Genomic DNA, 12,499 nt, shown 5'->3' on the forward strand with positions numbered 1-12,499 from the left:
AAAAAAATGTGGAATTTACAACGGCCAAATCTGTCGCAAAAACCTTTGCTAAAATCGATTAGCGACCATGGTTTTGAAATGCATCATTAAAACATAATTTCAAAAATCATAAATTTATCTTTCCCCTGTTTATTATGATCAAGCAAATATCAAGAAGAAGAAGAAGAAGAAAGCGTAGGCACAAACACCAGAGGATAGCAGTCGAGCAGTAGCTATTAATGCTACTCAGAGACTCCTCCATACTCGAGAGAAACGCGGTGAAAAGATGGTTCACCAAAAAATAAGGTGAAAGGGAAACCAAGGACAGGGGTGGATGAAGCTCAGTTCCGGCTTGAGAATTTGCAGGTTTCACAGGCGGAGGGCAAGCAGAAACACAGCAAGTTTTCGGATGTTTCTGTCCCTAAATCGTTCCTTCGACTAGCTCCACCTTCGGGATGAGCACCCGAGCTGATATGATCCATATAGGGCTGAACCACAAAACTATATATTTACCGATAGACTTACATGTGAATTTTATGCAAATTTGATATCGTGTTTTTCTATTCCAATAACTTTACCATTAATGGGCTCCGAGAAGTTCAGTTATGGGCTTTAGTTAATTGGATAGTCCAGTAGAATTCATCATGGGCTAGAAAGTAGAGGTTTTGGGCCACCACAAACAGATCGTTATAAAGTACTCTGCGTTTCTTCCCCTGTACATAATCTAGGTGTTTTTATATCGGGTTATTTAAAATTTCCTCACTTTTGCTTCCCAGTTGTCCCAACCTACAATCGGCAAATTCCTCTTCGAAGTTTACCATTTGAAGATATATTGAAGCGCGTATATGTGTTCGGAGAGTTGAACCAGGTTCAATTCATTCTGATTGTCACTGATTTTCTCGTAATTGCTAAAAATATGAGTGTGAATAAATCTTTATTATATCTTTTTTTTTTCTCTCTGTGTTCGTTATTGGATTCTTTGAGTGTAAGCTAGTTGTGGTTTTGTGTTTGAAACCGTTCGAAGATGAGTATTTCTACAAGTATATTGGGGATGTTAGTATTTCATGTGTGGGATATTCCTCGTTGTAAATTTATCCTGAGATTATCCTGTAATTTTTTAATTTTCAGATATTTCTGCACTAAAGCTTATGGGCAATGAGCCTGATCAGCTGCTTCCTCAGGGAACACAATCCCTGCAAAATATGTTACCAGTACCATCATCTAACGATGTGATCTCCCTATCAGCTGCTGACTCTAGGAGTAATCTTTTTCCTCTTCCCCACTCAAATGTACTCACTCAAACTTTTCCATACCAGTATATCCCCATATCCAATTGTTCTCAAGCAGAATTTGAGAATAATAATGATATTGAAACTGCGGCTCAGCATGTTGTGCTTCATGAACAAGTATGTCGTTCTAATAATTATTCTTTAGTGTTGGTATCCCACTGATGCTCTAATTATATTACTATTGTCTGTTACTTTTCAGGAAATTTCCACGCAAAAGATTATTCAGAGCCAGCGGTTTGTACCAAGATTTCATCTTATAGGTTTAAAATCTATGTGGGGAATGGTACGATGAAATTAACATTAGAATAAATTTGTGCATGTATGATTTCAGAGAATCAATTGCTGCAACTGCTCCTTCTGAGTACAGTAAAGATTTTTTGTCTGAACACCATGACCCAAATGCTCTCAAGGTTAATTGATCTGCCACCGTTTTTACTTCCTTCTTTATTAATTTCATTTTGTGTCATCTTCCCATCTGATAATTCTGTATGACAATTTATTTCTCTACACCTGGGCGACTTATTTTAGTTCAATTGACTATTTTATGTCACAGGAGCATTTACTTAAAATGGCCACTCATCATCGATCAGAAATGGCTTTAAAACGTGGCAAGCCGACCTTTACGGAGGATGGTTGAATATTTTACTTTATTATTTTCGTCATTTTTTAATGAATTTATTTTTGCATAATCGATCCAATATGAAAGACCTGCAAAGCTTATAAGAAACAAAGTTGAAAAAATGCTTGAGAAAACTTTTAAAATATTTTCCTGTCCTAAATCCACGGAATAATAAATCTGATTTGGATGTTAGCTTGTACCGATTCCCTTTGTCTCGGTATATATGTACCTACTTTGTGGTTAGTTCTTGGTTCAGTAAAGTGATTTTTCCCCCCAGAAGTAGTAACGATGATAATCTCATTACTTTGGACTCAATTGCAGGGCAAGGTATTTTTTTGTGTTTTCTTTAAAGGCCTTTCCCTGTGTATCCTGATCATAACAAGGATATTGTGTTAGTATTACATTATTAAGTGGAACTTGCTGAACGCCCTGATTAAGTTTCCTGCTCACACAATTCACATATATCACTGCTGAAGTATTCTTTTTTTTAACTGAATCTGACAGTGCGTTGTGAACTTCATTATTGTGTGACAATGGCATCCTTGACCACAACTGTAGTTGGTATCTGGACAATTATATGACAAATGGTGATAGTATCATCATTTTAGTTAATAAGTTAATGTTAAGAGTCATTATGTTTCAACATGAACAGTGAATTTTAGCTTTTGTCTCATATGTGAAGGATGCTAGACAAGCTCTGCCAAATAATATTTTTTTAGTGTCGCATTTTGAACTAAATACTGTTTTGGGATTTTCTGTACTATGATCTGCTGTAGGATTTCATTAAGTAAACTTTGAGCTTTTGTGAAATCAATTCAGTAATTATTTTTTATGCTCCAAAAGAAGAAGCTAGGTTAGCAGTTTGTCCTTCCCTGCCTTATACGGCAGAGGAATATGATGAAGAATAAATAAAAATCCTGAAAAAAATTCTTTTTATCTAAAGATATCTAGCTAAAATATTGGGTATTATAAATTAGTAAATCTTATAAGAGTTTCTTTCTTTTGTTTTTCTTTTGGCTAGGCAATTCAGAGATTGGAAATGGATATGGAGTTCCTGGTGGAGGTGCTTATTATGATGCTTCCATTCCCAATGTTGTAAACCATGGTGCGAATAGTTCTGTTCCCTGAATCAGTTCACTGAAAAATAGTTCTCTTCCCTGAATCAGTTCACTGAAAAATAGTTGACATTAAGCTTCTCTGAATCATTAGAAAAAGATGCCCAGAAAATGAGCCAAAATAAAGCAGAGCTTGATTGTGGGTCTGGACAGAAGTCAATGGATAAAGAATTACCTGAATATCTCAGGCAAAAACTTAGAGCAAGGGGTATCCTGAAAGATGATCTGAATGCAGCGAATTCTGCCGTGTCAGACCATGTTAGTTGATCCTTTTTATTGTATTTTTTAATCCTCCTATTTAATTTATTTATCCAAAGTTTTGAGTTAGAAACAAACTCCTGGTTACATGGCTATCCTTTTGAGTTTTGGGCTATATAATAATTTTCTAGTAGTTTTAATTTATTTAGCTTCCTTTTGATATCTCCATGGCTATTTATTAAACTGTGAAACTTTGGATTCTAGAGGTTGGAGACTCGGTCACTTCAGGCAACCCTACCTGTGGGATGGGTGAGCATCAGTTTCTTGTCTTCTGGTATATATTATTGTAAAATTATGACTATTGTTTCTTGGAATGAAATAGCTGAAACATGAACCATAGTGTAGCTAGTTGAAATCCCCTTTTGTAAAAGATCAATCCATCTTTCATGCCTGCGATTCTCCCTTTGTTTACCTGTTTGTTGGAACCTTTTGATGTGAATATCATATGCATATTCGCTTTTTATGGAACTTTAACGAGAGATCAGTTTTTTTTATCAATGATTCATGCTTCTCAAACGTATCTATGATATCACCAAAACTCAAACTCTCTGAAAATCTGCTACCAAAATTTATTACATTTTATTTTGAACATCAGAAAATATGTTAATTTGTGGTCATTCCATGAGTTACCTTGTAGCATCATTCTATTATTTCATCGCTATTAGTCTTTCTTCTCCAAATTATCATGTAGATCGAGGGAAGGGACCCCACAAGTGGTGCTGTATTTTATCATAATCAGAACTCAGGAACAAGCCAGTGGGAGAGACCTCTAAATACTGATTCAATTTCTGTATTGGCGACCCCTCCTCTACCAGAAAATTGGTTAGAGGCATTTGATGAAACGACAGGTACCGCCAGTTAAATAATTTCAAAATCTAGATATTGTATTGTATAAATGATTCAGGAAAAACTATTGTACTATTTTATAGTTTCAGTATGTATATTTTTTTTTCCAGTTATCTGTATTGATTATTTTTTTTTGTGCATGAAAATCAAGTAATTTGATTTCTTTGTTTATTTTCAGTTCAGCTTGACAAGCATTCTTCAATATTCTCTACTTGTTGGGATTTTGCATCTGATCCATGATATATGTGTGCTTATATGATTCTAAGCTCATCTGTTAGTTGTTTCTTAATATTGACTTTCAGTTGGAAATTTATTTGTGCCGTTTATTTTTTGGTGGATATCATTGTTTGAGGTATCGAGTGATGCTCATGTTCTCAACATTGCATCCATGCAAATGTTATGATATTCATTAGTCTTCTGTTGTCCGTTATCTTAAAATTAAAGAATTCCCAAATGTAAGACCACTGTTTTCTCAGGTCAAAAGTATTACTACAACCAGAAGACTAATTTGTCGCAATGGGTGCATCCAAGTGGACAACAGCAACCCAACTCACAACCTTATAACAGAATACCCTCTGCTACTGCAGTGGTCGGAAATTTGGGAGATCAGCCATTCAAGTTTCCCAAATGCATGGGATGTGGTGGGTGGGGAGTGGATCTTGTCCAGTCTTGGGGCTATTGCCGTCACTGCACAAGGTTTGTGTAGTGGCATATAAGTGTGCGTTAGTTTTGTTTCTTTTTCCTATAACACGAGTCTAAAATCTTAGTTTTGCCTTTTATGTTCAGACTTCACAATCTTCCACAAGCCCAGTATTCATCAGCCCCCACAGGCAGCCAGCAGCAAACCACCTCTGTTGCTAAAAGAAAAGAAGACTTGGACAAGAAGTCTTCAAAACATAGGTATTCTTGTTTAAGTCGTCCGACTGATGAACATTCTCTTTCACTTTGCTCTGTATCATTCCTGTTTTTACATGGTGAGTTTTTCGCTTTTAGAGGCAAAATGGTGTTTTCTTAATTTTAAAAGGACAAAAAAGTGCGAACTAATAATGATAAAGTAGAAAAAGCGAAGGTTTGTGTGGGTTCTTTTTGCATCTCAAATCTCCTTGCATTCTTTTAAATGAATATCGTGTTTGTTGTAGTCTCAGTGGGAATATGATTGTATATTTTCTTTAAATTGATAGCAAAGGCCAGAGACTTATATTACCTCTAGTTTAATTGTGCCATATTTGGAAGTACAGATCTGATCTTAAGCCACCACTTAGTAGAGGCTATAAAAAGGACGGGAAGAAGCGAGCCCATGCCGAGGATGATGAGTTGGATCCGATGGATCCCAGTTCCTATTCAGATGCTCCTCGTGGTGGCTGGTATGATACTAGTTTCATGTCAAGCATTGCTACTGATAATCTTTGATGCTTACTTTATTGGGCTACAAAATACTCTCTTCAAAATCACCCGATTTAGTTGTTTATCGAGATCTTAAAGAAGTGCACTTCCCACTTTTGAATTCGCATACTGCTAAATTTACAGGGTTGTTGGACTTAAAGGAGTACAACCAAGAGCAGCAGATACCACTGCCACGGTATGTAAAACCATTATTTTGAATGGATACCTTCCTTCAAAGTGTACAAGAATTAAACACGATGAGGAAAATTGTAGAAAATGGAAAAAAGACCAAGTCCTAAAAAATATTTGTGAGCGAGAGTTTCAGTGTGATGCCTTGTTACTCTCGATGCCCGAGTAGCACATAACGTAGTTCAAAGTTTCTCTGACCCAGTGACCCTGACTTACATTTAAAGCTGCGCATGTTCCTTAGAAAGCACAGGGTCTTGAATACACAAGTTTTTTATTCCCTTTCTCGATCATTATGTTTCTTAGTAGTGGCATCTGATGCATGTCCTTACTGGGATGTTATCAGTATGTGATTCCTTTTGTTGACATTGTTGTGCTTCGAAACTTCAAATTTCAGGGTCCTCTCTTTCAGCAGCGGCCTTATCCGTCTCCAGGGGCTGTCTTACGAAAAAATGCTGAAATTGCCTCTCAAAAGAAAAAGGGTAATTCTCATTACGCTCGTATATCCAAGAGAGGGGATGGTAGTGATGGTCTAGGTGATGCTGACTGAATGAGGTAAACTTACGTATCTCTTCGTTTACACTAAGTTCACGCACATAATGTGACTCAAACCCAAATTTTGTGATGTCGCTTATGCTTCCTTTTCCTTTAGATTGGAGCAAAGATCGTGCTTAATGGTTGGAAGTGTAACAAGCTCATCCGTACAGAAGATATGATCTCAGAATTTGTTGCACGATGGAATTAGATTTCTTCACTGGAGGCAACGTGTCCGATTTATAGGTATTGGATTGCGCAGTCGGGGAAAATTTTGTTATCCAGAAGTATTCTAGAAAATTATTTGTGTAAAAATTCCAAGAAAATTGCTCGCTTTTGCGGACTCCTTCTTACTCAATATTCCATTCTAAATACAACTTTCACTTGCTGTCAAGTATATATCTCTTTGTAAGCTTGTCACACGTACAAATTCAATTGTCATGTTTTCAAATTACGGCGGACAGAAGTTGGAGAACCACCGTCGACCCTTTCGAAAAGCGAGAAAAAATATCTTTGGATAAGGATTTTTCCTGCTGCTTCTCCCACAACTTTCACTGAAGAAAAGAAAAGGCATGATGTCACATTAAAAGCGAGTCTTCATTCCCAAATAAACCCTACTTTTTGATGACTTGCCCCTCACCATGCCTTAGCACATTAGGATATTCTATATCATATCTTTGATCAAAATCTTTTGCTCACTTTGGGGCTTTTTTCGAATATTTCACACTTTCACAAAAACACAGCTTGCTCATATATGCGAACAAATAATATTCTCTTCACCGTCGGTATATAAAATTTCTAAATAAAACAGAAGTTCGTTACGGTGTGTGAAATTAAAAAAAAATTACGCAAGAATTCTTCTAACATTTGTGATTTTATGCAAATGTGGTCTTAAAGATCCCATTGATAAACTGACGAGGGTAATCAGAAACAAAAATTTATTGAATTCTTATTTTGTTTGACTTAGCGGTATGAACGGCCTTAACGGTTACTGACCAATTGAACTACAATTCCAAGAAAATAAAGATCTAACATAACATTTTCTTCTTTTTAGTTTTCTATGTGATATTTATGAGGGAGAATGTTGGTTATACCATAATTTGGCTAATTATTATTAGCAATCTTTTTGAAACCAAGTGTAGACTTTCCAAAGTAAATCGTCAAGCTTTTGAACTCACAATCCACCATGTGGTTAAATCTCGAGCCCATGCATGCTCTCTAATGAACTCGAGCTCGGGTCAATATCAAGTACTGTTCGAAAGCTCACATTCAAAATCCCAACTGGAAATAAAAAGAGTCTAGCTTCCCTGGCCACCATATGAGAGCAGGTTCTGTTTCAAGTAAAAGTTATAACAATCTTTAAAATCCCATCTGAAACTTTTGCATAATGATGTATCATGATCATGACTGAGAATTGAGTCAAACATCATGCATGTGTTTTCTGATAATTCAGGATCGACAATTAATTTCATGAGAGAAGACCCTTTTGTCAACCGATTAACCTCGAAACTGTGCATGCCCCGTCACGTTTATTCTTAATTTGAATTTCACCGTCACTATTATTATTAATATTTGGAATTTTGAAGCTTCTTGTGATTTGATAATGAATGAATTTAAAGACAATTCAAAACAGTTTTATTTATTACAATACTACTAGGATCATCACTTGGGGTTACGTACATTGGAGTCGGATTCATTAAGATAAGAATATCATGTACCAACCATAAATTCTTGAATGGGATACTTCTATTTTTATTTTTATTTAGAGTTTTACTACTCATCTATAATATTAATTGACTTAAATGAGAGGATGGTGGGAATAAAATGATCACATTTGTCCCGCCTATTTATGACAAAGGGTTTTTAGCCCAATTCTTCCCTTGAAAAGAAGCGTATTGAATTTTTGGCGTTTAAAAAACAACCAAAATGGGGAAAATTCAAGGATATTTGGTAGCTCGGGGGAGCAGTGGTGGTTAAATGTCAACAACGATGTATTTCCTCAAACACAAAGGACGACATATTTCTTGCAAGAATTTAATTGCATTATTACAGCAAAAGAAACTTTAACTGCTAAAAGTCACAATATTATAATTATTACAGATATAAGTGCATGAGAGGTATGGAACACCAAAATTCTTAATGTCCCTCATGCATTAATTTATATATTTCTTCATTTCTCTCACTTTCTTGACTATATATTCTTGTAGTTACTCGCCCTCCCTCTCAAATATTTGTATTTAAATCTCATGGATGATGATTATTCGGAAAAATTCAATTTAATTCCCTAGCTAAAAATCATTAATTGTATTAACTAACACTTCAGAGTATATATCTATATCTTGATTTATGGCTGGAGAAATAATTGCCTATACATGTGAAAATCAATATTTATTCAGATCAAGAGAACTCCCATTTAATTTTAATTTTATATATATATATCATGTGTGTTGAAAGTGACCTGGACGCACATGCATGCATGACAATCTTATCTTGTCTTACATATATAATACACGCAATAATCAAACTTGGCGTATATTGCACGGTTCAACCCAAATCCAAAATACCAACAAATTAGAGAGCACATAATAACAAGGTAAAACAAAGTTTAAGCCCTCAGACTCTCTTTCCATCCCCCTCTTCGTTTGCCCCTACTAAATTCTACGTTCTCCAGTTTAAGAATTTGTACAGATTCCAGTAAGTTTCGTTCAGCTTCTTTTTGCTAAAAATCTTGAGTTTCTACTTCAGATTATCGCAGTTTCGAAAAGATTTTTTAGCCTCTTGAGTATACGTACATTTATATATAACATTGATCACAATGCTTCAGCCATGGGTTAATCAAGATAATTATTTTGTAGTAAATTTTACCAAACTAGATCCTTTGTTTATTCTTGTCATCGTTCTAATACTGGAGTTATTTTGCTTGATAATCACTGATAAGTGCTATCTTTATCTTAAATCAGAAATTTTATTCCTCCCTTCTGATTGTCGCTAATACGTACCTTTGTTTGTTTTGGATATTTTTCTAAGAATATATATAGTTCGCACGTTAGATATGGGAAGAGGGAAGATAGAAGTGAAGAGGATTGAGAACAACACGAGCAGGCAAGTCACGTTTTCGAAACGGAGAGCCGGGTTGATGAAGAAGACGCATGAGCTTTCTGTGCTGTGTGATGCTCAGATTGGACTCATTGTTTTCTCTAGCAAAGGCAAGCTCACTGAATACTGCACCCCTCAGTTGAGGTAAATTTATTTAAGAAATTATATTATGAAACTCCCCTTCTTTTTTTCAAGTTATGAATTTGTTTTAGGTTTTTTTAAAAAAGGTTTCTTGGAATATATATTAGGTGGATATCTGTGGTCGTGATTATGATTAAGTCTTTTGAATTTGATCTAATATTTTTACCAAGCACACACAAAAGGGAATTAGCCTTATTAATTATTTTTTCTTTGTTTATTCCCTTTTCTCATTAATTAATTATATTATTGAAGGCATTGATTTTGTTTCTTAGGCCTAAAGTAACAATTATAGTCTTCAAGGGTTTCCTCATTCCTGAATAAGTTTCATTTGATTGTGGACTATACAATTTCATACATGGTGGATTAGTATATAAAATATTTCGAAACCACCAAATTAAAGGTCTAAAAAAATGTTTTCAAGAGGAAGCAAAGTTGTTGATTATTCCTTTTTCCCTCTGTGTATTTAATTTGAAGGACTAGCTAGTCAATCAAAATGTCAAAATTAAGAATTATTATTCCAGTTTACCTCACAACAAATTAAATTCTACAGGGAAAATTAATGAGAAGATCGACTATATTAAATTTAGCGTAGAAAAGTTTGGGATTTGGAAGAACTTGAGTTATCAGATGTGTGTGTGTGTGTGTCACAAACTGATGTCTTCATTTTGATTAAAATTTATTTTACAGCATGAAGCAAATGATAGATAGGTACGGGCAGGCCAAGGGGATTTCTTTGTCAGATGGAAACAATCGGACAGGACCAGCCCCGTACAATGTATACAAACTTAAGTATATCATAAGTACTATTGTTCATGTGTCTTAACACAGATAATATTTCTGTGTTGTTTATAATTAATTAAATAAATTTATATATACATATATTAATTCCAGGATCAGATGTTTAAAGAACTAACACAAATGAAAAGGCAAACTTTGAATCTTCAATTAATCCTTCAGAGATACAAAGGAGATGATTTGAGCAGCGTGCAATTCGAGGAACTTCGCCAACTCGAACAGCAGCTTCAGCACTCAGTCGACAAGGTTCGCGCCCGGAAGGTAGAATTATTAATATTGGTTTTCGTGATGATCATTTTGGTAGTGTACATATATTTATTCATCAATTGTTGGATTAAATGCATGAACGCAGTTTCAGCTACTTCACGAGCAACTGGAAAATCTGAAGAAGACGGTAAATAAGTTTTGTTTAATTAATTATCAATCTCTTTTCCCTGTAAATAATATTAAGTCGATATGCATCATTTCAGTAACTTTTGTTCCAAATAATCTTCTTCAGGAATTAATGCTGGAGAAGGAAAATCAAGAAATGTACCATTGGGTACTGTAATATCTATCTTTTAATCAGTACCCTTTAAATCAAATTAGCTTCTGAGTCGACTAAAAAATTGACAAAATTTTATTTAATGCGATGTATATATATATTTCTACAGTTGATGGGCAGTCAGATTCAGAAACAAGCAGAAATAGAGCACAATCAAGAGGCCATGAAAGAGCTGAGATTGATGGAACAACAGCCATTATTGAACCAGTTTCCATTCTTTGGAGAAGATATTGTGGAGCAGCCAAGTTCTGAGCTACAATTAGCAACTCTGCAGCACCCACATCCCCATAGGTTGCAGCCCACTCATCCTAATCTTCAAGATTTCGGCACTTCGGTATGTACGTAACACGAATACATGCATCATTTTTGTATGAATTTGGTATGACTTTTGAAATATATATCAGATATAAATATATATCCTTTGTTGGATATTATTTCGCAGAGTGAATATGGCACCACTTGAGAGGGACTCGTGATTTCACGGGAGATCATTCAATTTCTTCACGGTTCTATGATGGGCTTGTGAGTTAAATTTATAACGTAGGATTATATATATTTGCAATTAATCGTTTAAGAAAATTTATCTTGAAAGTTTCAGGCAGGTACGTGCGCATTAATGTAGTAAGTGTTGATCACATGTGAAAATTTAAATACTCTTTAATGTAGATGTTCCTTTAATATCCGTACATGTTATAATATACATTAACACTAGCGATTCCGATACACACGTGCTTATATAATATTTCTTATTATTGATATTTTTTAGAGTTAAATAAGTTTTAATTTGTTTTAATTTATATTCATTCAAAACATTTATATTCATTCAAAACAATATATAAGATTAAAAGCACAAAACGATAATGAGACAGAATAATTAGTAAATTAATTAAAAATAAAGGTGTTAATAGTAATTTTTAAGTGGGGATACCAAGTTAGTTAGTTATTATAAGGGGCTCTATTTATAATATAATATATATAGTATATATTCATTTATATACACTTCAATAATATGTAAACCATTCTCAAAATTATATTTTAAAAGATGAATTTGAGAATGTAATAATTATGTGATTATATTTTATGAAATAAACATATATTTTGTATCATAAGCATTTAGGGGAATTTTTTTAAAAAAAAAAATGGGAGGGTTATTTGCACATAATTTTTTGTTAAATGTGCCCAATTTATTAAACATAAAAAAATCTTCAAGCATATAAATAACGAACATACTTAAACTGTAATTTGATATTTAATTAATTTAGTATGAATTTGTACGAAAGTAATTAATAGAGTTCAAAATAATATGTTTTCCCCCTTCAAACTATGAAGTTAATCACGAGAAGACATATCAGTAACTTTTCAAACTTAAAGAACATATATTTAAGGTAGCGTAAATCTTTGAAAATTCTTGGATATGTTAGAAAATATTTCAATCGACCATTAATTAACGAGTGGCTATTGCAAGTCAGAACCCAAAGGTTTCAAAAGAAACATAATATTAATTTGTCAGCGTAATCATTCTTGTTTATTGAATAATAATTTTATTACATATATTACAGGTGTTTTAGAATATATTTAATTTTGTGTCGGAAATTTTTCTTCACGAGATTATGACATAATTCTGCATACAGATGCATTTGAAATATTTATAATCCGAGTCGCAAGAGACTAGCAAAAGCGTGACAAATTTTCCAAGCTCTATATTTCAAAGTCA

General features: G+C 34.1%; 2 protein-coding genes across 3 annotated transcripts; both read left to right on the forward strand.

Annotated features, from left to right (window-relative positions):
• The first annotated feature begins 693 nt into the window (after positions 1 to 693).
• LOC140990267 (uncharacterized) lies at positions 694 to 6,603 on the forward strand. Its single transcript, XM_073459875.1, has 15 exons — positions 694 to 847; positions 1,108 to 1,385; positions 1,468 to 1,502; positions 1,600 to 1,678; positions 1,822 to 1,900; positions 2,909 to 2,992; positions 3,097 to 3,260; positions 3,465 to 3,509; positions 3,952 to 4,108; positions 4,583 to 4,802; positions 4,893 to 5,006; positions 5,345 to 5,470; positions 5,634 to 5,685; positions 6,073 to 6,230; positions 6,328 to 6,603. The coding sequence occupies exons 2-14, from the start codon at positions 1,128 to 1,130 to the stop codon at positions 6,223 to 6,225; spliced, it is 1,566 nt and encodes a 521-aa protein (XP_073315976.1). The 5' UTR covers positions 694 to 847; positions 1,108 to 1,127; the 3' UTR covers positions 6,226 to 6,230; positions 6,328 to 6,603.
• Positions 6,604 to 8,804: 2,201 nt separating this feature from the next.
• On the forward strand, positions 8,805 to 11,510 carry LOC140990654 (MADS-box protein defh21-like). Of its 2 annotated transcripts, none has more exons than XM_073460472.1 (8): positions 8,805 to 8,903; positions 9,237 to 9,449; positions 10,134 to 10,221; positions 10,404 to 10,502; positions 10,594 to 10,635; positions 10,741 to 10,782; positions 10,895 to 11,119; positions 11,228 to 11,510. In XM_073460472.1, exons 2-8 carry the CDS (start codon positions 9,262 to 9,264, stop codon positions 11,246 to 11,248), a joined length of 705 nt encoding a protein of 234 aa, XP_073316573.1. In that variant the 5' UTR covers positions 8,805 to 8,903; positions 9,237 to 9,261; the 3' UTR covers positions 11,249 to 11,510. The 2 variants fall into 2 exon arrangements, with proteins under 2 accessions (XP_073316573.1, XP_073316571.1); XM_073460470.1 differs by having other exon boundaries at positions 8,806 to 8,903; positions 10,338 to 10,502.
• The last annotated feature ends 989 nt before the right edge of the window (positions 11,511 to 12,499 follow it).

The sequence above is a fragment of the Primulina huaijiensis genome, chromosome 12 (genome assembly GCF_012295235.1).
Source record: "Primulina huaijiensis isolate GDHJ02 chromosome 12, ASM1229523v2, whole genome shotgun sequence".
NCBI lineage: Eukaryota > Viridiplantae > Streptophyta > Magnoliopsida > Lamiales > Gesneriaceae > Primulina > Primulina huaijiensis.

What these genes read in the sequence shown, in the direction of transcription:
- LOC140990267 (XM_073459875.1), top strand. Translation starts at nt 1,128, where the DNA reads ATGGGCAATGAGCCTGATCAGCTGCTTCCTCAGGGAACACAATCCCTG. An exon ending in ATGACCCAAATGCTCTCAAG is followed by an intron (nt 1,679 to 1,821) that starts GTTAATTGATCT and finishes TTTATGTCACAG; the next exon opens with GAGCATTTACTTAAAATGGC. An exon ending in GGCATTTGATGAAACGACAG is followed by an intron (nt 4,109 to 4,582) that starts GTACCGCCAGTT and finishes CTGTTTTCTCAG; the next exon opens with GTCAAAAGTATTACTACAAC.
- LOC140990654 (XM_073460470.1), top strand. Translation starts at nt 9,262, where the DNA reads ATGGGAAGAGGGAAGATAGAAGTGAAGAGGATTGAGAACAACACGAGC. An exon ending in CAGGACCAGCCCCGTACAAT is followed by an intron (nt 10,222 to 10,337) that starts GTATACAAACTT and finishes TATTAATTCCAG; the next exon opens with GATCAGATGTTTAAAGAACT. An exon ending in ACAAGGTTCGCGCCCGGAAG is followed by an intron (nt 10,503 to 10,593) that starts GTAGAATTATTA and finishes GCATGAACGCAG; the next exon opens with TTTCAGCTACTTCACGAGCA.